The sequence below is a fragment of the Coregonus clupeaformis genome, chromosome 29 (assembly GCF_020615455.1).
Source record: "Coregonus clupeaformis isolate EN_2021a chromosome 29, ASM2061545v1, whole genome shotgun sequence".
NCBI classification, from domain to species: Eukaryota; Metazoa; Chordata; class Actinopteri; order Salmoniformes; family Salmonidae; genus Coregonus; species Coregonus clupeaformis.
The window spans coordinates 1,982,919-2,010,277 of NC_059220.1; the positions used below are offsets into that span (position 1 = coordinate 1,982,919).

At 47.3% G+C, this 27,359-nt stretch overlaps 1 protein-coding gene across 1 annotated transcript; it reads right to left on the reverse strand.

Moving 5' to 3' along the window:
- On the reverse strand, nucleotides 1–26,361 carry LOC121544546 (tandem C2 domains nuclear protein). Its single transcript, XM_041854487.1, has 12 exons — nucleotides 26,289–26,361; nucleotides 25,938–26,008; nucleotides 25,175–25,381; nucleotides 24,769–24,915; nucleotides 24,019–24,101; nucleotides 22,295–22,376; nucleotides 21,548–21,657; nucleotides 13,032–13,148; nucleotides 10,726–10,917; nucleotides 1,254–1,359; nucleotides 724–920; nucleotides 1–443 (listed from the first exon to the last, which is right to left on the reverse strand). The coding sequence occupies exons 2-12, from the start codon at nucleotides 26,005–26,007 to the stop codon at nucleotides 333–335; spliced, it is 1,422 nt and encodes a 473-aa protein (XP_041710421.1). The 5' UTR covers nucleotide 26,008; nucleotides 26,289–26,361; the 3' UTR covers nucleotides 1–332.
- Between the last annotated feature and the right edge of the window lie 998 nt (nucleotides 26,362–27,359).

The following is a 27,359-nucleotide window of genomic DNA, read 5'->3' on the forward strand; positions in this document are numbered from 1 at the left end:
TTTCACAGTATTATTCTAACCTCATATGTAAAACACAGGAAAATCACGTTTTTGACTGCACTGGGCCTTTAAGAACATAAATTGTAGGTTAATAATATAACATTATATTACACACTGTAAACGTATTCCACAGATCCCTATGCCAAAATGTGTTTAACCTGTTTTTGTTCGTAAAATTCAATAGAAATGTTTGTTTTTTTAAATATTTTTTTAAATATATATTTTTAGTTGTGGCCGCGGACTCCCTGCAGTACATCCGTAGACCCCACTTTGAGAACCCCTGAAATAGGGTGCCATTTGGAATGAAGGCTGTGTGAGTTTCTACAGGCGTTTCAGGACCCGTTGAGTCTGTGCCATACAGCAATCACCTTCTCAGGGTGAGACATGCTGTCCCTCCACTGCTCTGCTGCTTCCTGCGTTGGGCTGTCGAAGCCAAGGTGAACCTGCAGAAGCAGTTATGAAAGTTATGTAACAGGCCTATTCTTAGAACGCAAACGTTCCACGTGGTTAATTGTGTGTGTGACAGCGAGATAGGCAGAGAACATGGATAGTGGCAACCTGAGTTAGTAAAGATAGGCAGAGAACATGGATAGTGGCAACCTGAGTTAGTAAAGATAGGCAGAGAACATGGATAGTGGCAACCTGAGTTAGTAATTATTGAGTAGTAGTACAACAACAACAACAACAACAAACAGTCATACAGATACGTTAAGCCATTATCACCTGTCCGAGGTAGCGTTTCCGTCTGACAGAGCGGCGGCTGTAGAGTTTGACTGACAGCAGGAAGCTCTGGTCCTGAGCTAAGGGGAAGTAGAAAGACTCGGTCCAGGTCAGCTGACCTCCGGAGGACTTCAGGGCATGAGTCTTCTTCTCCATCACCACCCTGCCCAGCTGCTGCATCTCTATCTTCACAAAGAACGCTGGGAGGGGGGACACACACAAACAAAATGGCTACTCATTAGCCTCGCATGCCCAGGCTTCTCATGTACCAGACGGGATTTGTAAGGATGGCCACTCTAGACTACTCTTCATTCAAAGAATTTCAAATGTTTCAAAGAATGACGTAAGTGAATGGTGTTTGGTGGTCAGATCCAGACCTGGGTTCAAATACTATTTGAAATCTTTCAAAAACATTGCTGCTGTAGCCTGCCCGGAGTGCCTGGTGGTGGCCAGGGTTGGTTCAATCGATCACAGCTACATTTTTTCTAATAATATTTTGAACCCAGGTCTGGTCAGGTGGAGTAGACACCTACCCTGCCTGAGTGGAGCTGGGAGGTTCTGGGCAGCGAGGACCTGCAGTTGGATGCATCCGTTAACAGGTTGGAAACAGGTGGCCAGGTGCAGCTCAGCATGACACACCTGGAGAAACAGGGAGGAAGTAGAGGAGAACATCAGACACCGGAGACGGAGGAAGAGGAGAACATCAGACACCGGAGACGGAGGAAGAGGAGAACATCAGACACTGGAGACAGAGGAAGAGGAGAACATCAGACACTGGAGACAGAGGAAGAGGAGAACATCAGACACTGGAGACAGAGGAAGAGGAGAACATCAGACACTGGAGACAGAGGAAGAGGAGAACATCAGACACTGGAGACAGAGGAAGAGGAGGAGAACATCAGACACTGGAGACAGAGGAAGAGGAGAACATCAGACACTGGAGACAGAGGAAGAGGAGAACATCAGACACTGGAGACAGAGGAAGAGGAGAACATCAGACACTGGAGACAGAGGAGAACATCAGACACTGGAGACGGAGGAAGAGGAGAACATCAGACACTGGAGACAGAGGAAGAGGAGAACATCAGACACTGGAGACAGAGGAAGAGGAGAACATCAGACACTGGAGACAGAGGAAGAGGAGGAGAACATCAGACACTGGAGACAGAGGAAGAGGAGGAGAACATCAGACACTGGAGACAGAGGAAGAGGAGGAGAACATCAGACACTGGAGACAGAGGAAGAGGAGGAGAACATCAGACACTGGAGACAGAGGAAGAGGAGGAGAACATCAGACACTGGAGACAGAGGAAGAGGAGGGAGAACATCAGACACTGGAGACAGAGGAAGAGGAGGAGAACATCAGACACTGGAGACAGAGGAAGAGGAGGAGAACATCAGACACTGGAGACAGAGGAAGAGGAGGAGAACATCAGACACTGGAGACGGGAAACATTTCCTACCAACAACCTCAACAACTTCATAAGTCCCCTGTAGCTCAGTTGGTAGAGCATGGCGCTTGCAACGCCAGGGTTGTGGGTTCGTTTCCCACGGGGGGCCAGTATGAAAATGTATGCACTCACTAACTGTAAGTCGCTCTGGATAAGAGCGTCTGCTAAATGACAAAAAATGTAATATTGCTAAACACACTGGTGCCATCCCAAATGGAAACACACTGGTGCCATCCCAAATGGAAACACACTGGTGCCATCCCAAATGGAAACACACTGGTGCCATCCCAAATGGAAACACACTGGTGCCATCCCAAATGGAAACACACTGGTGCCATCCCAAATGGAAACACACTGGTGCCATCCCAAATGGAAACACACTGGTGCCATCCCAAATGGAAACACACTGGTGCCATCCCAAATGGAAACACACTGGTGCCATCCCAATTGAAACACACTGGTGCCATCCCAAATGCCTGTACTTGGTTAGGCAGCTAATGCTGCGTGACAACAATGTGATTTTGAGGTATGGTAACGCGAGACTAGGTAGCAGCGTAACAATGTGATTTTGAGGTATGGTAACGTGAGACTAGGTAACAGCGTGACAACGTGATTTGGAGGTATGGTAACGTGAGACTAGGTAACAGCGTAACAACGTGATTTTGAGGTATGGTAACGTGAGACTAGGTAACAGCGTGACAACGTGATTTGGAGGTATGGTAACGTGAGACTAGGTAACAGCGTAACAACGTGATTTGGAGGTATGGTAACGCGAGACTAGGTAACAGCGTAACAACGTGATTTGGAGGTATGGTAACGTGAGACTAGGTAGCAGCGTGACAACAACGTGATTTGGAGGTATGGTAACGTGAGACTAGGTAACAGCGTAACAACGTGATTTGGAGGTATGGTAACGTGAGACTAGGTAACAGCGTGACAACGTGATTTGGAGGTATGGTAACGTGAGACTAGGTAACAGCGTGACAACAACGTGATTTGGAGGTATGGTAACGTGAGACTAGGTAGCAGCGTGACAACAACGTGATTTGGAGGTATGGTAACGTGAGACTAGGTAACAGCGTGACAACAACGTGATTTGGAGGTATGGTAACGTGAGACTAGGTAGCAGCGTGACAACAACGTGATTTGGAGGTATGGTAACGTGAGACTAGGTAGTAGCGTGACAACAACGTGATTTGGAGGAATGGTAACGTGAGACTAGGTAACAGCGTGACAACGTGATTTGGAGGTATGGTAACGTGAGACTAGGTAGCAGCGTGACAACAACGTGATTTGGAAGAATGGTAACGTAAGACTAGGTAGCAGCGTGACAACAACGTGATTTGGAGGTATGGTAACGTGAGACTAGGTAGTAGCGTGACAACAACGTGATTTGGAGGAATGGTAACGTGAGACTAGGTAGCAGCGTGACAACGTGATTTGGAGGAATGGTAACGTGAGACTAGGTAGTAGCGTGACAACGTGATTTGGAGGTATGGTAACGTGAGACTAGGTAACAGCGTAACAACGTGATTTGGAGGAATGGTAACGCGAGACTAGGTAGCAGCGTGACAACAACGTGATTTGGAGGTATGGTAACGTGAGACTAGGAAGCAGCGTAACAACAACGTGATTTGGAGGTATGGTAACGTGAGACTAGGTAACAGCGTGACAACAACGTGATTTGGAGGTATGGTAACGTGAGACTAGGTAACAGCGTGACAACAACGTGATTTGGAGGAATGGTAACGTGAGACTAGGTAGCAGTGAGACAACGTGATTTGGAGGAATGGTAACGTGAGACTAGGAAGCAGTGAGACAACGTGATTTGGAGGTATGGTAACGTGAGACTAGGTAGCAGCGTGACAACAACGTGATTTGGAGGTATGGTAACGTGAGACTAGGTAGCAGCGTGACAACAACGTGATTTGGAGGTATGGTAACGTGAGACTAGGTAACAGCGTGACAACAACGTGATTTGGAGGTATGGTAACGTGAGACTAGGTAACAGCGTGACAACAACGTGATTTGGAGGTATGGTAACGTAAGACTAGGTAGCAGCGTGACAACAACGTGATTTGGAGGTATGGTAACGTGAGACTAGGTAGTAGCGTGACAACAACGTGATTTGGAGGAATGGTAACGTGAGACTAGGTAACAGCGTGACAACGTGATTTGGAGGTATGGTAACGTGAGACTAGGTAGCAGCGTGACAACAACGTGATTTGGAAGAATGGTAACGTAAGACTAGGTAGCAGCGTGACAACAACGTGATTTGGAGGTATGGTAACGTGAGACTAGGAAGCAGCGTAACAACAACGTGATTTGGAGGTATGGTAACGTGAGACTAGGTAACAGCGTGACAACAACGTGATTTGGAGGTATGGTAACGTGAGACTAGGTAACAGCGTGACAACAACGTGATTTGGAGGAATGGTAACGTGAGACTAGGTAGCAGTGAGACAACGTGATTTGGAGGAATGGTAACGTGAGACTAGGAAGCAGTGAGACAACGTGATTTGGAGGTATGGTAACGTGAGACTAGGTAGCAGCGTGACAACAACGTGATTTGGAGGTATGGTAACGTGAGACTAGGTAGCAGCGTGACAACAACGTGATTTGGAGGTATGGTAACGTGAGACTAGGTAACAGCGTGACAACAACGTGATTTGGAGGTATGGTAACGTGAGACTAGGTAACAGCGTGACAACAACGTGATTTGGAGGAATGGTAACGTGAGACTAGGTAGCAGCGTGACAACAACGTGATTTGGAGGAATGGTAACGTGAGACTAGGTAACAGCGTAACAACGTGATTTGGAGGAATGGTAACGTGAGACTAGGTAGCAGCGTGACAACAACGTGATTTGGAGGAATGGTAACGTGAGACTAGGTAACAGCGTAACAACGTGATTTGGAGGTATGGTAACGTGAGACTAGGTAACAGCGTAACAACGTGATTTGGAGGTATGGTAACGTGAGACTAGGTAACAGCGTGACAACAACGTGATTTGGAGGTATGGTAACGTGAGACTAGGTAACAGCGTAACAACAACGTGATACTAAAGTACTTATTGCTTCTGTGTGTAACCTGGATTGGTTTGAAGGAGTACAAATTTGAAGAAGATAGTGAAAATTCCACCATCTTTTTGTTGGCGTTTTTATGAGTTAACCGAAAGGAATTGTATGTTCTGTTCTTGTTTGTGCTGTTTATGTGTACCTTAAAGTGATAGACTAAATGATATGGTCTAACAACATGTGCTTGTTTTCTAGGAAAAATTGGATGTCTCTTTTCTGAGAGAGCATAATGACGATTTGTGTCTGACTTCTGGACCGCAGAAACAAAACAGCGTCGTTTTCTGTCTGTAATTTTCTCACTCACCATTATTCACGATTCATTCAGGACTATCCGTAATCATGGTAGCATCCACATTTAATGTAGAAGTGTTTAGAAACATATTATATTCTTATCTACAATAAAAGTGACTCCAAAATGACAATACATTATTTACCATTCATTTCTATTGGGCAGAAAATAATCTGAAACACAACCAAAACAACAGCAAATGTTTACAACACATTTGTAGAGTCACAAGCTTAATGTAACCATTGCGTGCTGTTAATATGGGACAAAATACTTAACTTTTGACTACTTTAATACACATATAAGTGAATTTGTCCCAATACTTTTAGTCCCTTAAAATGGGGGGACTTCGGACAAAAAGTGCTGTAATTTCTAAACGGTTCACCCGATATGGATGGAAATACCCTCAAATTAAATCTGACGGTCTGCACGTTAACCTCAATTGTATCATTTCAAATCCAAAGTGCTGGAGTACAGAGCCAAAATAACAACAAATGTTTCACTGTCCCCAATACTTTTGGAGCTCACTGTAGATGTCCTGTAAACATGTGTTATCACAACATTTTGCAGAATCGTAACCGTATGCATCCCCAGAACATCCCCACTATTTATTTAATCATAGTCTTTAAACACAATCATAAATTGATTCACGAGTACAAAGCTCAGCTCCCTATTTACTGCAGTACCGTTGACCAGGTTCCATAGGGCTCTGGTCAAAAGTACTGCACTACATCTAATTTTACCTTTATTTTAACAGGTATGTTGACTGAGAACGCGTTCTCATTTACAGCAACGACCTGAGGAATAGTTTACAGGGGAGAGGAGGGGGGGGATGAATGAGCCAATTGGAAGCCATGGGATCTTTAGTGACCACAGAGAGTCAGGTCACCAGTTTAACGTCCCATCCGAAAGACGGCACCCTAAATAAATTATAATAAAATAAATTGGTCATTTAGAAGACACTCTTATCCAGAGCGACTTACAGGAGCAATTAGGGTTAAGTGCCTTGCTCAAGGGCACATCGACAGATTTTTCACCTAGTCGGCTTAGGGATTAGAACCAGCGACCTTTCGGTTACTGGCACAACGCTCTTAACCACTAAGCTACCTGCCGCCCTACACAGGGCAATGTCCCCAATCACTGCCCTGGGGCATTGGGATATTTTATTTATTTATTAATAGGGAATAGGGTGCCATTTGATACGCAACAGAGAGTGGGTTCTTTCATAACATTAGCATGACATTACCATTGTAAGGACCAACAGCGTGTAATGGTCCAAGTGACCCAGTTCTCCTGCTTCTCCTTTCAGAGGCCAGCCACTGGACCACTGACCCATTTCTGCCACATGACGGACATGTTGAGGCATGACAACAACAATATGTACAAGGACATTTCCTGTTACGGTAAGTACAGTCAATAACCTTTCTTAAACTTCCTGGACTGTGTATACACCGGTGTAGGATCTTAATTTGATCACCCTGTTGCAGGAGAAATGTCCTGCAATGCAGGAAATGTAAAACTTGTAGTGTATTTTTTGAGGTTTAAAAAGGTTTCTGAAGTTTGTAATTTGTATCAACCCCATACAAAAAGTCAATTAATTATAATCCACATAATAATTCACATTTTCCTGCTGCAGCTCAAATTAACTGGCTCAAGTTAAGATACTACATCTGTACATCAGATGCCTCTAATGTCCATTCTAAACCGTTCACATTATTACACAAGGCTACTTCTAAATAATATTATTGCATCAATTGTTTCTAACCGTTTCTAAATCACCTGCCTTACAGTGCTACTGCCTATAACCTCCATCAACAACTCTCATTTACATTACATTTACACTCTCCACATAATAAGCCCACAAAGCTTTTTCTAAAGATGCATTTTTATTGCATCCACTGTTTCAAATACACACTCTTCATATAACAGGTTAGTCTATTTCAGAAACAAGGATACAACAAAAAGGAAAGCTCTTAGGTATGACTCTGTCTAAGGCCTGTGTTATCTAAGGGCTCGGTTGGGCGACTTAAGAAACTGCAAATAAGCCAGTGCGTCACAGTTGGGAAGTACATGGGAGAAAGAAAGGAACAGCTGGGGCCAGGACGATACTCCCAGAGGACTGAGTAGTGTTCAGAGGGATACTCCCAGAGGACAGGGTAGTGTTGAGAGGGATACTCCCAGAGGACAGGGTAGTGTTGAGAGGGATACTCCCAGGGGACAGGGTAGTGTTCAGAGGGATACTCCCAGAGGACTGAGTAGTGTTCAGAGGGATACTCCCAGAGGACAGGGTAGTGTTGAGAGGGATACTCCCAGGGGACAGGGTAGTGTTCAGAGGGATACTCCCAGAGGACTGAGTAGTGTTCAGAGGGATACTCCCAGAGGACAGGGTAGTGTTGAGAGGGATACTCCCAGGGGACAGGGTAGTGTTGAGAGGGATACTCCCAGCGGACTGGGTGGTGTTCAGAGGGATACTCCCAGAGGACAGGGTGGTGTTCAGAGGGATACTCCCAGAGGACAGGGTGGTGTTCAGAGGGATACTCCCAGAGGACAGGGTGGTATTCAGAGGGATACTCCCAGAGGACAGGGTGGTGTTCAGAGGGATACTCCCAGAGGACAAGGGTGGTGTTCAGAGGGATACTCCCAGAGGACAGGGTGGTGTTCAGAGGGATACTCCCAGAGGACAGGGTGGTGTTCAGAGGGATACTCCCAGAGGACAGGGTGGTGTTCAGAGGGATACTCCCAGAGGTCTGAGTAGTGTTCAGAGGGATACTCCCAGAGGACAGGGTGGTGTTCAGAGGGATACTCCCAGAGGACAGGGTAGTGTTCAGAGGGATACTCCCAGAGGACAGGGTGGTGTTCAGAGGGATACTCCCAGAGGACAGGGTGGTATTCAGAGGGATACTCCCAGAGGACAGGGTGGTGTTCAGAGGGATACTCCCAGAGGACAGAGTGGTGTTCAGAGGGATACTCCCAGAGGACAGGGTGGTGTTCAGAGGGATACTCCCAGAGGACAGGGTAGTGTTCAGAGGGATACTCCCAGAGGACAGGGTGGTGTTCAGAGGGATACTCCCAGAGGACAGGGTGGTATTCAGAGGGATACTCCCAGAGGACAGGGTAGTGTTCAGAGGGATACTCCCAGGGGACAGGGTAGTGTTGAGAGGGATACTCCCAGAGGACAGGGTGGTGTTCAGAGGGATACTCCCAGAGGACAGGGTGGTATTCAGAGGGATACTCCCAGAGGACAGGGTGGTGTTCAGAGGGATACTCCCAGAGGACAGAGTGGTGTTCAGAGGGATACTCCCAGAGGACAGGGTGGTGTTCAGAGGGATACTCCCAGAGGACAGGGTGGTGTTCAGAGGGATACTCCCAGAGGACAGAGTGGTGTTCAGAGGGATACTCCCAGAGGACAGGGTGGTGTTCAGAGGGATACTCCCAGGGGACTGAGTGGTGTTCAGAGGGATACTCCCAGGGGACTGAGTAGTGTTCAGAGGGATACTCCCAGAGGACAGGGTGGTGTTCAGAGGGATACTCCCAGAAGACAGGGTGGTGTTCAGAGGGATACTCCCAGAGGACAGGGTGGTGTTCAGAGGGATACTCCCAGAGGACAGAGTGTAAATGTAAATCCAGGGGACACCCAAATTAGTATGATATGTTATGTTTGGTACAGTTACATAAGACAGGAGGTTACTTAAGCCAAAAAAGAAAGGAGGGTGGTTGGTCGGGGTGGATGGGTGGGTGTATAATGCGAACGTCTAGCAACCCATTTTTAGCTACTTTGCAACTACTTAGCATGTTAGCTAACTCTTCCCCTAACCCTTTAACCTAACTCCTAACCTTAACCCTAACCTTAACCCCTAACCCCTAGCTTAGCTAACATTAGCCAGCTAGCCACCTAGCTAACGTTAGCCACAACAAATTGGAATTCGTAACATATCATACATTTTGCTAATTCATAACATATCGTACAAAATGGAAGATGGACATCCACAAATTGATACCATACGAAACATAACATATCATACTAATTGAGGTGTCTCGGAGTTACATACAGAATAATACAAAATACTCTGAGACCAGGTTGGAGCACAGGGTAGTGCTCAGAAGGATACTCCCAGAGCACAGGGTAGTGCTCAGAAGGATACTCCCAGAGGACAGGGTAGTGCTCAGAAGGATACTCCCAGAGGACAGGGTAGTGTTCAGAAGGATACTCCCAGAGAACAGGGTAGTGCTCAGAAGAATACTCCCAGATGACAGGGTGTTGTTCACCAACAAAAATATTAATTCATTCAAGGTTTATACAAATACGTCCATTCAATAGAAAATTACATCAGAAAAACAAATGGTCCAAACCCCATGTCTCTACCATGTATGATTCAAAAGTTAGACGTTTTATTCTGAGAATGTAGCATGAGAGTGAATGGAATGTCATCACAGGCATGATGAACAAGTGGTCACTGCTCAATAGAACTCTGTCACTACTCTGAGGCAAAATGGCGCTAACTTTGAACGTCAACTGACAAGCTAACTAGTGGCTGCAGGCTCGTGAGTGAAAAACATGGGCTTTTTCTCAATGAAATCCGCAGAATACAAAACAAAATAGGGACTAAATATATATTTATTAACAAAACTAACAGACTGAATTTCAATAGCCACCCTCCGCGAAGACAAACACTGAGAAATCACTCGGGGGAGGTACTCTCTGACCTTGCCCAATAACAAACATTCATTTTCATTTTACATTTTGCTACGGTACCCTAATGAAGACGGCCCCATTCTCAACAAGGTCATAACCCCATCCCCACAGAGGTCAGTTCTCAACAAGGTCATAACCCCATCCCCACAGAGGTCAGTTGGCTAGGAATGTACATTCTAAAGTAAAGTAAGTAAGAACGGCTCATAGGGGGAGGAGTCTATCTCCTGTTTCTGTAGCGTGAGGCAGCTTGATGTACGAGTACACCCTCTGGACAGGACGCTAGTCTATCGCTGGGCCTTACCAATCTATCTCTTTAATGCTGAGTGCCAAGCAAAGACGCATTGGGTCCCATTTTTACACGGTTTGGTATGACTCCGCCAGGGATTCCAACTCCACAAAGTTTCAATCTCAGGGCGGACACTCTAACCACAAGGCCCCTGAGTTGGAATGTACTTTCTAGTCATTCTATTTCTATGCTGTATAACTCTATAGACTCACAGGGGTCTTGGAGGGGGGGCTGAGCTCCATCCAGTGCTGTGTCTCCTCAGGGCCCAGCTGTCTGAGGGAGAGGACACACTCTGCCACCGTCCTCTTCCTGGGGTGGTGGGTCTGCAGCCGGAGGACCAGAGCACTGCAACGCAGCTGTTGCAGCCGCAACGCAAACACAAAGGTCTCCATGAAGACTGTGTCCTAGGAGGGAGGGAGGGAGGGAGGGATGGAGGCAGGGAGGGAGGGAGGGAGGGAGGCAGGGAGGGAGGGAGGAGGGAGGGAGGGAGGGAGGAGGGAGGGAGGGAGGGAGGGAGGGAGGGAGGGAGGAGGGAGGGAGGGAGGGAGGGAGGGAGGACGGGAGGAATGGAGGGAGGGAGGGAGGGAGGCAGGGAGGGAGGGAGCAGAGATAGAAGATTAGGATGGTACTCCACTCTGACTAGTATCTGGTAGATTAGGATGGTACTCCGCTCAGACTAGTATCTGGTAGATTAGGATGGTACTCCACTCAGACTAGTATCTGGTAGATTAGGATGGTACTCCGCTCAGACTAGTATCTGGTAGATTAGGATGGTACTCCGCTCAGACTAGTATCTGGTAGATTAGGATGGTACTCCACTCAGACTAGTATCTGGTAGATTAGGATGGTACTCCACTCAGACTAGTATCTGGTAGATTAGGATGGTACTCCACTCAGACTAGTATCTGGTAGATTAGGATGGTACTCCGCTCAGACTAGTATCTGGTAGATTAGGATGGTACTCCACTCAGACTAGTATCTGGTAGATTAGGATGGTACTCCGCTCAGACTAGTATCTGGTAGATTAGGATGGTACTCCGCTCAGACTAGTATCTGGTAGATTAGGATGGTACTCCGCTCAGACTAGTATCTGGTAGATTAGGATGGTACTCCACTCAGACTAGTATCTGGTAGATTAGGATGGTACTCCACTCAGACTAGTATCTGGTAGATTAGGATGGTACTCCACTCAGACTAGTATCTGGTAGATTAGGATGGTACTCCACGCAGACTAGTATCTGGTAGATTAGGATGGTACTCCGCTCAGACTAGTATCTGGTAGATTAGGATGGTACTCCACTCAGACTAGTATCTGGTAGATTAGGATGGTACTCCGCTCAGACTAGTATCTGGTAGATTAGGATGGTACTCCGCTCAGACTAGTATCTGGTAGATTAGGATGGTACTCCACTCAGACTAGTATCTGGTAGATTAGGATGGTACTCCGCTCAGACTAGTATCTGGTAGATTAGGATGGTACTCCACTCAGACTAGTATCTGGTAGATTAGGATGGTACTCCACTCAGACTAGTAGGACATTAGCTGCCAGAGAGAATTACCTTTATATCTCTCCCAAACAGACATTTCCTCTCTATCAAACAGAAGCCCAATGTCTAAGACGTGAGGATGCTGGCAGCGAGAACTGCTACTTGGATGTGAAGCTATTAGGTAACTGATCGTCAGTGGTTCAGTGTTTTAGGTAGGTCGAAGGTCGAATACAGAGAAGGTTAAGACGACGTAATAATTCCATGCAGAAGTGTTCGGAAAATAAACACATTCATTGGACCACCAGCGCTGTTGCTGATTCTAGAGGATTAGCATTGAAACCGTGACCAGCGGTCTGGACATCAGGTCATAACGTGGTTGTAGAATGACAGTAAACAGTTATTATTCTGTGTATGCTTAGCAGTTAGCTGAAATTCATTTTACATTTAAGTCATTTAGCAGACGCTCTTATCCAGAGTGACTTACAGGAGCAATTAGGGTTAAGTGCCTTGCTCAAGGGCACATCGACAGATTTTTCACCTAGTCGGCTCAGGGATTAGAACCAGCGACCTTTCGTTTACTGGCACAACGCTCTTAACCACTAAGCTACCTGCCGCTACGATTACATTTATTTTCCACTTGGATGACATAACTTTTTGTACTGCTAACATTCACTTCCAGTCATTTTTGCTCCGGCGCTGTTCCAATGAATTTGTTTATTTTCGAACGCTCCGCATGGAATTATGATAGGTGAGGAAATGCTAGACTATCCTGGTCCCAGATCTGTTTGAGTTGTAGGCATATAGCCAACTCCTATGGTGGTTGTCATGCACAAACAGATCTGGGACCAGGCTAATGCTAGTCTATCTTAGATGTGATTGGAGACATAGCATTGTACAGTAAATGGGGTTAGCCTGGTGCCAGAACCGTTTGTGTTGTCTTTCCTACATCACTGACCATATGAGTTAGCAAGACAGCGCAAACAGATCTGGTACCAGGCTAACATGGGGTTGGGATGCGCTAAATAACTTACCGGAGAGCCTTCCTTGACGGAGCTCTTGAACTGTACTGGTTTGGTCATAGTGATGATGCCTTTAAAGCCAATCTTCTGCTGCTCGCTGCTGTCCTGAGCGAGGTACACATCCTTACACTGAGAGGAGAGGAAGAAGAGTTAGAGGTGTGGCTACAGAGTTGGAGGTGTGGCTACAGAGTTGGAGGTGTGGCTACAGAGTTGGAGGTGTGGCTACAAAGTTAGAGGTCGTCTGGCTACAGAGTTGGATGTCTGGCTACAGAGTTGGAGGTCTGGCTACAGAGTTGGAGGTGTGGCTACAGAGTTGGAGGTCTGGCTACAGAGTTAGAGGTCGTCTGGCTACAGAGTTGGATGTCTGGCTACAAAGTTAGAGGTCTGGCTACAGAGTTAGAGGTCTGGCTACAGAGTTAGAGGTCTGGCTACAGAGTTGGAGGTCGTCTGGCTACAGAGTTAGAGGTCTGGCTACAGAGTTAGAGGTCGTCTGGCTACAGAGTTAGAGGTCGTCTGGCTACAGAGTTAGAGGTCTGGCTACAGAGTTAGAGGTCGTCTGGCTACAGAGTTAGAGGTCGTCTGGCTACAGAGTTAGAGGTCTGGCTACAGAGTTAGAGGTCGTCTGGCTACAGAGTTAGAGGTCTGGCTACAGAGTTAGAGGTCTGGCTACAGAGTTAGAGGTCGTCTGGCTACAGAGTTGGATGTCTGGCTACAGAGTTGGAGGTCTGGCTACAGAGTTAGAGGTCTGGCTACAGAGTTGGATGTCTGGCTACAGAGTTAGAGGTCTGGCTACAGAGTTAGAGGTCTGGCTACAGAGTTAGAGGTCGTCTGGCTACAGAGTTGGATGTCTGGCTACAGAGTTAGAGTTCGTCTGGCTACAGAGTTAGAGTTCGTCTGGCTACAGAGTTAGAGTTTGTCTGGCTACAGAGTTAGAGGTCTGGCTACAGAGTTAGAGGTCTGGCTACAGAGTTAGAGGTCTGGCTACAGAGTTAGAGGTCTGGCTACAGAGTTAGAGGTCTGGCTACAGAGTTAGAGGTCTGGCTACAGAGTTAGAGGTCTGGCTACAGAGTTAGAGGTCTGGCTACAGAGTTAGAGGTCGTCTGGCTACAGAGTTAGAGGTTGTCTGGCTACAGAGTTGGATGTCTGGCTACAGAGTTGGATGTCTGGCTACAGAGTTGGAGGTCTGGCTACAGAGTTGGAGGTCTGGCTACAGAGTTAGAGGTCTGGCTACAGAGTTAGAGTTTGTCTGGCTACAGAGTTAGAGGTCTGGCTATAGAGTTAGAGGTCTGGCTACAGAGTTAGAGGTCTGGCTACAGAGTTAGAGATCGTCTGGCTACAGAGTTAGAGATCGTCTGGCTACAGAGTTAGAGGTCGTCTGGCTACAAAGTTAGAGGTCTGGCTACAGAGTTAGAGGTCTGGCTACAGAGTTAGAGGTCGTCTGGCTACAGAGTTAGAGGTCTGGCTACAGAGTTAGAGGTCTGGCTACAGAGTTGGAGGTCTGGCTACAGAGTTAGAGGTCTGGCTACAGAGTTAGAGGTCTGGCTACAGAGTTAGAGGTCTGGCTACAGAGTTAGAGGTCTGGCTACAGAGTTAGAGGTCTGGCTACAGAGTTAGAGGTCTGGCTACAGAGTTAGAGGTCTGGCTACAGAGTTAGAGGTCGTCTGGCTACAGAGTTAGAGGTCGTCTGGCTACAGAGTTAGAGGTCTGGCTACAGAGTTAGAGGTCTGGCTACAGAGTTGGAGGTCTGGCTACAGAGTTAGAGGTCTGGCTACAGAGTTAGAGGTCGTCTGGCTACAGAGTTAGAGGTCGTCTGGCTACAGAGTTAGAGGTCTGGCTACAGAGTTAGAGGTCTGGCTACAGAGTTAGAGGTCTGGCTACAGAGTTAGAGGTCTGGCTACAGAGTTAGAGGTCTTCTGGCTACAGAGTTAGAGGTCGTCTGGCTACAGAGTTAGAGGTCGTCTGGCTACAGAGTTAGAGGTCGTCTGGCTACAGAGTTAGAGGTCGTCTGGCTACAGAGTTAGAGGTCGTCTGGCTACAGAGTTAGAGGTCGTCTGGCTACAGAGTTAGAGGTCTGGCTACAGAGGTCTTGCTACAGAGTTAGGGGTCGTCTGGCTACAGAGTTAGAGGTCGTCTGGCTACAGAGTTAGAGGTCTGGCTACAGAGTTAGAGGTCTGGCTACAGAGTTGGAGGTCTGGCTACAGAGTTAGAGGTCTGGCTACAGAGTTGGAGGTCTGGCTACAGAGTTAGAGGTCGTCTGGCTACAGAGTTAGAGGTCTGGCTACAGAGTTAGAGGTCTGGCTACAGAGTTAGAGGTCTGGCTACAGAGTTGGAGGTCTGGCTACAGAGTTAGAGGTCTGGCTACAGAGTTGGAGGTCTGGCTACAGAGTTAGAGGTCGTCTGGCTACAGAGTTAGAGGTCTGGCTACAGAGTTAGAGATCGTCTGGCTACAGAGTTAGAGGTCGTCTGGCTACAGAGTTAGAGGTCTGGCTACAGAGTTAGAGGTCTGGCTACAGAGTTGGAGGTCTGGCTACAGAGTTAGAGGTCGTCTGGCTACAGAGTTAGAGGTCTGGCTACAGAGTTAGAGATCGTCTGGCTACAGAGTTAGAGGTCGTCTGGCTACAGAGTTAGAGGTCTGGCTACAGAGTTAGAGGTCTGGCTACAGAGTTGGAGGTCTGGCTACAGAGTTAGAGGTCGTCTGGCTACAGAGTTGGAGGTCTGGCTACAGAGTTAGAGGTCGTCTGGCTACAGAGTTAGAGGTCGTCTGGCTACAGAGTTAGAGGTCTGGCTACAGAGTTAGAGGTCTGGCTACAGAGTTGGAGGTCTGGCTACAGAGTTAGAGGTCTGGCTACAGAGTTAGAGGTCGTCTGGCTACAGAGTTAGAGGTCTGGCTACAGAGTTAGAGATCGTCTGGCTACAGAGTTAGAGGTCGTCTGGCTACAGAGTTAGAGGTCTGGCTACAGAGTTAGAGGTCTGGCTACAGAGTTGGAGGTCTGGCTACAGAGTTAGAGGTCTGGCTACAGAGTTAGAGGTCGTCTGGCTACAGAGTTAGAGGTCGTCTGGCTACAGAGTTAGAGGTCTGGCTACAGAGTTAGAGGTCTGGCTACAGAGTTAGAGGTCGTCTGGCTAAAGAGTTGGAGGTCGTCTGGCTACAGAATTAGAGGTCGTCTGGCTACAGAGTTAGAGGTCGTCTGGCTACAGAGTTAGAGGTCGTCTGGCTACAGAGTTAGAGGTCGTCTGGCTACAGAGTTAGAGGTCTGGCTACAGAGTTAGAGGTCTGGCTACAGAGTTAGAGGTCTGGCTACAGAGTTAGAGGTCTGGCTACAGAGTTAGAGGTCTGGCTACAGAGTTAGAGGTCGTCTGGCTACAGAGTTAGAGGTCTGGCTACAGAGTTAGAGGTCTGGCTACAGAGTTGGAGGTCTGGCTACAGAGTTAGAGGTCGTCTGGCTACAGAGTTGGAGGTCTGGCTACAGAGTTAGAGGTCGTCTGGCTACAGAGTTAGAGGTCGTCTGGCTACAGAGTTAGAGGTCTGGCTACAGAGTTAGAGGTCTGGCTACAGAGTTAGAGGTCTGGCTACAGAGTTAGAGGTCTGGCTACAGAGTTAGAGGTCTGGCTACAGAGTTAGAGGTCGTCTGGCTACAGAGTTAGAGGTCTGGCTACAGAGTTAGAGGTCTGGCTACAGAGTTGGAGGTCTGGCTACAGAGTTAGAGGTCTGGCTACAGAGTTGGAGGTCTGGCTACAGAGTTAGAGGTCGTCTGGCTACAGAGTTAGAGGTCTGGCTACAGAGTTAGAGGTCGTCTGGCTACAGAGTTAGAGGTCGTCTGGCTACAGAATTAGAGGTCTGGCTACAGAGTTAGAGGTCGTCTGGCTACAGAGTTAGAGGTCGTCTGGCTACAGAGTTAGAGGTCTGGCTACAGAGTTAGAGGTCTGGCTACAGAGTTGGAGGTCTGGCTACAGAGTTAGAGGTCTGGCTACAGAGTTGGAGGTCTGGCTACAGAGTTAGAGGTCGTCTGGCTACAGAGTTAGAGGTCTGGCTACAGAGTTAGAGGTCTGGCTACAGAGTTAGAGGTCTGGCTACAGAGTTGGAGGTCTGGCTACAGAGTTAGAGGTCTGGCTACAGAGTTGGAGGTCTGGCTACAGAGTTAGAGGTCGTCTGGCTACAGAGTTAGAGGTCTGGCTACAGAGTTAGAGATCGTCTGGCTACAGAGTTAGAGGTCGTCTGGCTACAGAGTTAGAGGTCTGGCTACAGAGTTAGAGGTCTGGCTACAGAGTTGGAGGTCTGGCTACAGAGTTAGAGGTCGTCTGGCTACAGAGTTAGAGGTCTGGCTACAGAGTTAGAGGTCGTCTGGCTACAGAGTTAGAGGTCTGGCTACAGAGTTAGAGGTCTGGCTACAGAGTTAGAGGTCTGGCTACAGAGTTAGAGGTCGTCTGGCTACAGAGTTAGAGGTCGTCTGGCTACAGAGTTAGAGGTCGTCTGGCTACAGAGTTAGAGGTCTGGCTACAGAGTTAGAGGTCTGGCTACAGAGTTGGAGGTCTGGCTACAGAGTTAGAGGTCTGGCTACAGAGTTAGAGGTCGTCTGGCTACAGAGTTAGAGGTCTGGCTACAGAGTTAGAGATCGTCTGGCTACAGAGTTAGAGGTCGTCTGGCTACAGAGTTAGAGGTCTGGCTACAGAGTTAGAGGTCTGGCTACAGAGTTAGAGGTCTGGCTACAGAGTTAGAGGTCTGGCTACAGAGTTAGAGGTCGTCTGGCTACAGAGTTAGAGGTCTGGCTACAGAGTTAGAGGTCTGGCTACAGAGTTAGAGGTCGTCTGGCTACAGAGTTGGAGGTCGTCTGGCTACAGAATTAGAGGTCGTCTGGCTACAGAGTTAGAGGTCGTCTGGCTACAGAGTTAGAGGTCGTCTGGCTACAGAGTTAGAGGTCTGGCTACAGAGTTAGAGGTCTGGCTACAGAGTTAGAGGTCTGGCTACAGAGTTAGAGGTCTGGCTACAGAGTTAGAGGTCTGGCTACAGAGTTAGAGGTCTGGCTACAGAGTTAGAGGTCTGGCTACAGAGTTAGAGGTCTGGCTACAGAGTTAGAGGTCTGGCTACAGAGTTAGAGGTCTGGCTACAGAGTTAGAGGTCTGGCTACAGAGTTAGAGGTCTGGCTACAGAGTTAGAGGTCTGGCTACAGAGTTAGAGGTCTGGCTACAGAGTTAGAGGTCTGGCTACAGAGTTAGAGGTCTGGCTACAGCGTTAGAGGTCTGGCTACAGAGTTAGAGGTCGTCTGGCTACAAAGTTAGAGGTCTGGCTACAGAGTTAGAGGTCTGGCTACAGAGTTAGAGGTCTGGCTACAGAGTTAGAGGTCTGGCTACAGAGTTAGAGGTCTGGCTACAGAGTTAGAGGTCTGGCTACAGAGTTAGAGGTCGTCTGGCTACAGAATTAGAGGTCGTCTGGCTACAGAGCTAGAGGTCGTCTGGCTACAGAGTTAGAGGTCGTCTGGCTACAGAGTTAGAGGTCGTCTGGCTACAGAGTTAGAGGTCTGGCTACAGAGTTAGAGGTCTGGCTACAGAGTTAGAGGTCTGGCTACAGAGTTAGAGGTCTGGCTACAGAGTTAGAGGTCTGGCTACAGAGTTAGAGGTCGTCTGGCTACAGAGTTAGAGGTCTGGCTACAGAGTTAGAGGTCTGGCTACAGAGTTGGAGGTCTGGCTACAGAGTTAGAGGTCGTCTGGCTACAGAGTTGGAGGTCTGGCTACAGAGTTAGAGGTCGTCTGGCTACAGAGTTAGAGGTCGTCTGGCTACAGAGTTAGAGGTCTGGCTACAGAGTTAGAGGTCTGGCTACAGAGTTAGAGGTCTGGCTACAGAGTTAGAGGTCTGGCTACAGAGTTAGAGGTCTGGCTACAGAGTTAGAGGTCTGGCTACAGAGTTAGAGGTCGTCTGGCTACAGAGTTAGAGGTCTGGCTACAGAGTTAGAGGTCTGGCTACAGAGTTGGAGGTCTGGCTACAGAGTTAGAGGTCTGGCTACAGAGTTGGAGGTCTGGCTACAGAGTTAGAGGTCGTCTGGCTACAGAGTTAGAGGTCTGGCTACAGAGTTAGAGGTCGTCTGGCTACAGAGTTAGAGGTCGTCTGGCTACAGAATTAGAGGTCTGGCTACAGAGTTAGAGGTCGTCTGGCTACAGAGTTAGAGGTCGTCTGGCTACAGAGTTAGAGGTCTGGCTACAGAGTTAGAGGTCTGGCTACAGAGTTGGAGGTCTGGCTACAGAGTTAGAGGTCTGGCTACAGAGTTGGAGGTCTGGCTACAGAGTTAGAGGTCGTCTGGCTACAGAGTTAGAGGTCTGGCTACAGAGTTAGAGGTCTGGCTACAGAGTTAGAGGTCTGGCTACAGAGTTGGAGGTCTGGCTACAGAGTTAGAGGTCTGGCTACAGAGTTAGAGGTCTGGCTACAGAGTTGGAGGTCTGGCTACAGAGTTAGAGGTCGTCTGGCTACAGAGTTAGAGGTCTGGCTACAGAGTTAGAGATCGTCTGGCTACAGAGTTAGAGGTCGTCTGGCTACAGAGTTAGAGGTCTGGCTACAGAGTTAGAGGTCTGGCTACAGAGTTGGAGGTCTGGCTACAGAGTTAGAGGTCGTCTGGCTACAGAGTTAGAGGTCTGGCTACAGAGTTAGAGGTCGTCTGGCTACAGAGTTAGAGGTCTGGCTACAGAGTTAGAGGTCTGGCTACAGAGTTAGAGGTCTGGCTACAGAGTTAGAGGTCGTCTGGCTACAGAGTTAGAGGTCGTCTGGCTACAGAGTTAGAGGTCGTCTGGCTACAGAGTTAGAGGTCTGGCTACAGAGTTAGAGGTCTGGCTACAGAGTTGGAGGTCTGGCTACAGAGTTAGAGGTCTGGCTACAGAGTTAGAGGTCGTCTGGCTACAGAGTTAGAGGTCTGGCTACAGAGTTAGAGATCGTCTGGCTACAGAGTTAGAGGTCGTCTGGCTACAGAGTTAGAGGTCTGGCTACAGAGTTAGAGGTCTGGCTACAGAGTTGGAGGTCTGGCTACAGAGTTAGAGGTCTGGCTACAGAGTTAGAGGTCGTCTGGCTACAGAGTTAGAGGTCTGGCTACAGAGTTAGAGGTCTGGCTACAGAGTTAGAGGTCGTCTGGCTACAGAGTTAGAGGTCGTCTGGCTACAGAGTTAGAGGTCGTCTGGCTACAGAGTTAGAGGTCGTCTGGCTACAGAGTTAGAGGTCGTCTGGCTACAGAGTTAGAGGTCGTCTGGCTACAGAGTTAGAGGTCGTCTGGCTACAGAGTTAGAGGTCGTCTGGCTACAGAGTTAGAGGTCTGGCTACAGAGTTAGAGGTCTGGCTACAGAGTTAGAGGTCTGGCTACAGAGTTAGAGGTCTGGCTACAGAGTTAGAGGTCTGGCTACAGAGTTAGAGGTCTGGCTACAGAGTTAGAGGTCTGGCTACAGAGTTAGAGGTCTGGCTACAGAGTTAGAGGTCTGGCTACAGCGTTAGAGGTCTGGCTACAGAGTTAGAGGTCGTCTGGCTACAGAGTTAGAGGTCTGGCTACAGAGTTAGAGGTCTGGCTACAGAGTTAGAGGTCTGGCTACAGAGTTAGAGGTCTGGCTACAGAGTTAGAGGTCTGGCTACAGAGTTAGAGGTCTGGCTACAGAGTTAGAGGTCGTCTGGCTACAGAGTTAGAGGTCTGGCTACAGAGTTAGAGGTCTGGCTACAGAGTTGGAGGTCTGGCTACAGAGTTAGAGGTCGTCTGGCTACAGAGTTAGAGGTCTGGCTACAGAGTTAGAGGTCGTCTGGCTACAGAGTTAGAGGTCGTCTGGCTACAGAGTTAGAGGTCGTCTGGCTACAGAATTAGAGGTCTGGCTACAGAGTTAGAGGTCGTCTGGTTACAGAGTTAGAGGTCGTCTGGCTACAGAGTTAGAGGTCGTCTGGCTACAGAGTTAGAGGTCTGGCTACAGAGTTAGAGGTCGTCTGGCTACAGAGTTAGAGGTCGTCTGGCTACAGAGTTAGAGGTCGTCTGGCTACAGAGTTAGAGGTCGTCTGGCTACAGAGTTAGAGGTCGTCTGGCTACAGCGTTAGAGGTCGTCTGGCTACAGAGTTAGATGTCTGGCTACAGAGTTAGAGGTCGTCTGGCTACAGTAGGTATCATAGTGTATTTATTATACAGGGACTTCTAGCCAAGTGTCTCAGGACTTGTCCTCTTGTTTTTGCTTTGGTTTAAAGTAATTTACTTGTTAGTGTATCTACGTTGAGATTATTTCTCCTCAGTAAAAAACCTCTCAAAGCAGTGATTATTTATCCTCAGCAAATAACCTCTCAAAGCGGTGATTATTTCTCCTCAATAAAAAAAATCTCAAAGCAGTGATTATTGCTCCTCAGTAAAAAACCTCTCAGAAGTTAACAGAGCAGTGACTTGTGAGAGAGAGGAGATATTGAGATGGAATTTCTGGGTTTCCAACAGTCTGAGACAGAAGCCCCATTCAGCCACCTAGCAGGCAGGTACAATGGGCCCTTCAGTCCCCTGGGTAGCCCCCTCCACCCCCCAGGCCTGTAACCGTACCTGTAGCAACGTGATCCACACCTGCTCCAGGGCCTCCTGGTAACTCAGCCGGACACACACCTTCCCCAACTCTCTCTGTTCCCTCTCATCCCCAGACAACGTGATGGACTCTACAAAGACAGACACACAGAGACTTGTCAGCTCAATGGAAAACACAATGTTGTTAGCCTAAGGCTAAAGCTAAGCTACAGAACATGACTGTTCGTTTGGATATTCATCTGCTTATTGTGAAATACTTGATGTACATTGTGTGTGTTTGACAGTTTGTGTTTGACAAGCTGCCCATCTAGTCTTATTCACAGTGTTATCTGAGGATTTAAACGCTGGATCGACCAACGTCAACAGATTTGCCCTTTCATGATTTTCTCAACAATACAGAGCAGAACAGAGCAGAGGAGAACAATCTCAATCTGACTGAATCAGGGAGGTCTGGTGGGGCTGTGTGTGTTGTGTGTGTGTGTGTTGTGTGTGTGTGTGTGTTGTGTGTAATGGTTACCAAGGCTACGGGCTGTTTTCTTTTCTATTTCCTCAAAAAAAGAAAAAGCACAAAAACAAATTCTAACAAAGTCTGTTAGTAAGTGAATTGTTGTCTTTGTTCTGTAGTCAGGGCTTAGTGTCTCCTTTGTATTGGTTACCAAGGCTACAACTGTGTGTGTGTGTGTGTGTGTGTGTGTGTGTGTGTGTGTGTGTGTGTGTGTGTGTGTGTGTGTGTGTGTGTGTGTGTGTGTGCGCGTGTGTAATGGTTACCAAGGCTACGGCTGTTCTCCAGGGAGTCCCTCTGGGAGGACGACGCACTGCTGCTCCGGACACTGGACACACTGTCGTAACGCTACATTGGGACAAACACAGAGACATGATAAACACATGAGGCAACCTTGCGTGACATCAAGACATGAAGTCAACAGGACATTAACAGGATGTATGAATACACTACACAGAAACAGCTCAGTAGCTAAACTTCCCCCGATATTACACTACACAGAAACAGCTCAGTAGCTAAACTTCCCCCGATATTACACTACACAGAAACAGCTCAGTGGCTAAACTTCCCCCGATAAGGCATGATAGCAACTAACAACACAACACATTAAAACACAGACAAATAATCAAATCACAAAGTTCTGGCTATTTTCAACCAGGTCCAGTTAATGTCCCAAATGGCACCATTTACATTTTTTTACATTTTAGTCATTTAGCAGACGCTCTTATCCAGAGCGACTTACATTATCTTTTTATTTTTCATACTGGCCCCCCGTGGGAATCGAACCCACAACCCTGGCATTGCAAACGCCACGCTCTACATCCCTGCCCATGGGTCTCCCGGTCGCGGCCGGCTACGACAGAGCCTGGATTCGAACCAGGATCTCTAGTGGCACAGCTAGCGCTGCGATGTGCAGTGCCTTAGACCACTGGTCCAGGATCTCTAGTGGCACAGCTAGCGCTGCGATGTGCAGTGCCTTAGACCACTGGTCCAGGATCTCTAGTGGCACAGCTAGCACTGCGATGTGCAGTGCCTTAGACCACTGGTCCAGGATCTCTAGTGGCACAGCTAGCGCTGCGATGTGCAGTGCCTTAGACCACTGGTCCAGGATCTCTAGTGGCACAGCTAGCGCTGCGATGCAGTGCCTTAGACCACTGGTCCAGGATCTCTAGTGGCACAGCTAGCGCTGCGATGCAGTGCCTTAGACCACTGGTCCAGGATCTCTAGTGGCACAGCTAGCGCTGCGATGCAGTGCCTTAGACCACTGGTCCAGGATCTCTAGTGGCACAGCTAGCGCTGCGATGCAGTGCCTTAGACCACTGGTCCAGGATCTCTAGTGGCACAGCTAGCGCTGCGATGCAGTGCCTTAGACCACTGCGCCACTCGGGAGGTTAACCCCCTCGGCACCCTATGTCCTATTTAGTGCACTATACTTTGGACCAGGGCCCGTAGGTCACTATATAGAGAAAAGGGTACCATTTGGGATGCAAGCCCAGGAGTAATATCAGAAACTGAAGTTTATCCCGTTATTTATCACGAGGTTCTGTACGATAGATTGTAATGTTTATCGTGGTTTTGGGGCGAGACACGAGTCCCGAGTATTCATAACAAATCCACTATCAATATATACCTGGTAACCGATGGATTGTTGATGACTAGCGATTACGATACAATATCTCTTATATTACTAATACAGCTAAGCGGACCTCACCCAGACCAACCCTGACCAAACCCTACATATTATTGTGATTGATTACCACTTCATTCAGCACAATCAACAGAGATTTGCGCCGTCTTTTAGAGGCTGAGAGGTGAGTGACGGTCAATGGAAAACCCCGGAAGGTACCGGTGACGCACAATGACAAAAATAGGTATGTCAGCTCATAGGTGGATTTAGGCTTTTGTTTACAGAGGCATCATTACTGAATGTGTCGGAGGTGGTTGTTAAATAATACAGGTGTTTGATTATTACATAAACATCCTCACTCACCTGTATGTGGCCGTGAGGGCTGGAGTTGGACAAGTCAAACATGGATTTGCTCAGAGTCAGTCTCTCAGTCTTCATATTCCCACCTGAAAGCCAATCAAACCAAAAGGACGTATTCAAGGATTAAAGATACTTTTCCCAATGTGAAAGCCAAGCAAACAGTTACAGGGAAATCTCAATTATGCAATATTCATCTTTCTTAGGGAGATGATGGGAGACCTTCTCTTTCTGATTTTACAGTACACACCTGGTCTCTCCTCACATATAAACTACACCTGATCCCGAGGTCCTGGTCTCTCCTCACATATAAACTACACCTGATCCCGAGGTCCTGGTCTCTCCTCACATATAAACTACACCTGATCCTGAGGTCCTGGTCTCTCCTCACATATAAACTACACCTGATCCTGAGGTCCTGGTCTCTCCTCACATATAAACTACACCTGATCCTGAGGTCCTGGTCTCTCCTCACATATAAACTACACCTGATCCTGAGGTCCTGCTCTCTCCTCACATATAAACTACACCTGATCCCGAGGTCCTGCTCTCTCCTCACATATAAACTACACCTGATCCTGAGGTCCTGCTCTCTCCTCACATATAAACCAATATGAGCTGGTATGAGAGACTTTTCTCAGCCGTGATATTACAGTACACTAGGGGTTAGGGGTTAGGGTGATATTACAGTACAGTGGTTTACAGGGTTAGGGTTAGTGTTAGGGTCAGGGGTCAGGGTGATATTCCAGTACACACCTGATCCTGAGCCCCGGGGGCTATTTTTCAGGGTGCTGTGTCGTGTTGTCCCGGGAGACATGTTGGGGGAGGAGTCAGGGTTATAGACTATGTGACTGACCCCTGACAGCTCTGCCTTCCTCTCTGCATAGGTGCTCCTGACCGAACCTGGGGTACACAGAGGTTAGAGGTTAGAGGTCAGAGGTTACCTGACACATCACCTAAACCTGGGGTACACACACACACACACACACACACAGAGGTTATCGCCATAATCAATACAGTATGTACATTATTATGATCTTAGCAATAAAAACATTGATTGATATACATTTTCTCTCTTAGAAAAGCTCAGACAATGGTGCTTGTAAAAAAAAAATGTCCCAATTGTGACAGTAAAGACATTGATTGCTTGATTGGTACATACTGTGCAGCCCTGGTAGCCCTGGTGGCTGGTAGCCGAGGTAGCGTGATCCTCGTGGTTGGATGTAGGAAGGTTTGAACGTGGGGAGGACAAAAGGAACCTCTTTTCCACCCGGGGGGAGTTTAGAGAGGAGATAGTCCTCTGTTACCCCTAGACTCTTCCTGGAGCCACCTGAGATTGCTCTGGCAGGGGGCATCTTCACTGTAATCACTACAAAGTAGAATAGACCATTTTTATTTTAACAGAGGGGACTTCAGTTTACTAGGGCGGCAGGTAGCTTTAGTGGTTAAGAGCGTCGTGCCAGTAACCGAAAGGTCGCTGGTTCTAATCCCCGAGCCGACTAGGTGAAAAATCTGTCGATGTGCCCTTGAGCAAGGCACTTAACCCTAATTGCTCCTGTAAGTCGCTCTGGATAAGAGCGTCTGCTAAAATGTACTAAGTAGTGGACATCGGATCTGATTAGGCTGTAGAAAGACAATACGGGACTACATTGAAAGGGGAAAATAACACGATAAGGATGGACTATAATCAATGTATTTCCTTCAATAAATATTTGTTAGATATAATAGTATGCCATTTAGCAGACGCTTTTATCCAAAGCGACTTACAGTCATGTGTGCATAATTTTTTTTTTTACGTATGGGTGGTCCACGGGGATCGAACCCACTACACTGGCGTTACAAGCGCCGTGCTCTACCAGCTGAGCTACAGTAAATCCCATAGCTATAGGCTATATTTTTTTATATGTATAAAATGAACAATCTACCTTGCTGTTCGATCTCAGTGCCTTTGCCTAGGAAGCTCTTGCAGCAGTTCTTGATGCATTCCATTGCCATGCTGTAATATAGGGTCGTAATCAGAGTACACAATATGATAAACAGCACAACTAAACCAAATGTATACCGCTGAAAGTTTCTGTTTACATTCAAATTAATTGATAACCTGACTGTGATTATCTTTCTGACGACAGAATAGTTCAGAAAATTCATTGACAGCAGTCAGCTATATATCTTCTGATGAGAAGAGATACATATCTAGAAAAGATTCTTAAACATTTCAGCAATTATTATCATCTCACAATAACCACATTAAATCAACTAAAATAACTTATAAAAACCTGCTAAGCGGTTATCCCGCCTGGAAGACGCAAAACGTATTTCTATCCTCTCTAGAGAACAGGCGGAATAGTGGGAATTTCCCCAGGCTGTCCTTCTCCTAAACCTCCACTGGAAACACAGACACGTGTTGGGTCCTAGTGCCCGTCGGGTGCAAGGCTGGTTGGTCTGTTGGCACGCTCTCCCTCCGGTAATGCCCTTCAACAAACATTCTCAGATTAACGAGCTTCCTTCTCCAAACAAAGTAAATAAATAAGCAGGAGTCTCAATTGCTTCCTTAATAATGATAAAGAATGTTATAGTCTATTAATGTGATCTCCATATGTTATAGTCTAATAATGTGATCTCCATATGTGCATGTGTTACCCTGATCAGAAGTGCCCTCATTTGACCTCCTAGTGTTGGCCACTATTGGCTTTTGTTTCCAATTCCCAAAATACGCATGATGTCATTACATCAGAAAAATAACTTCGACCAGATGCAGCATTCAGATCTAGTACGTTTTATTTGACTGACCAGGCTCACTTACAGGTTGTTACGGAAGAGGACTGAATGAAATGTGACGAAGACTTTTGGACAAAAACACAAAACAGAACAGACCATTGTTTTTTTATGGGGAAGTTTGGTCCATGGACAATGTATAAGAGTGGTAAAATTAAACACATTTGATGTCATATATTACTTCAAGACAATATTCCAGGGAAATCTATCGTTTAAAATCCATAGTGCATCTGAGGGGCACCGTTGACAAATGATTGTGTCAAAATAAAAACAAAAATGGAATGTGTAACTTGATTAGGACACAGTGACGTCCAGTCACCAGCTGAGATGTAGCTCTTGATTAGGACACAGTGACGTCCAGTCACCAGCTGAGATGTAGCTCTTGATTAGGACACAGTGACGTCCAGTCACCAGCTGAGATGTAGCTCTTGATTAGGACACAGTGACGTCCAGTCACCAGCTGAGATGTAGCTCTTGATTAGGACACAGTGACGTCCAGTCACCAGCTGAGATGTAGCTCTTGATTAGGACACAGTGACGTCCAGTCACCAGCTGAGATGTAGCTCTTGATT

Bases quoted from the DNA above. Each gene is read 5' to 3' on its own strand.
- LOC121544546 (XM_041854487.1), bottom strand. From the start codon at position 26,007: ATGGCAATGGAATGCATCAAGAACTGCTGCAAGAGCTTCCTAGGCAAA. The intron at 21,658-22,294 runs GTAACCATTACA...CTGTCTTTGTAG, and splicing joins GGAGAACAGCCGTAGCCTTG to AGTCCATCACGTTGTCTGGG. The intron at 921-1,253 runs GTAGGTGTCTAC...CCCCCCTCCCAG, and splicing joins CCCAGCTCCACTCAGGCAGG to CGTTCTTTGTGAAGATAGAG.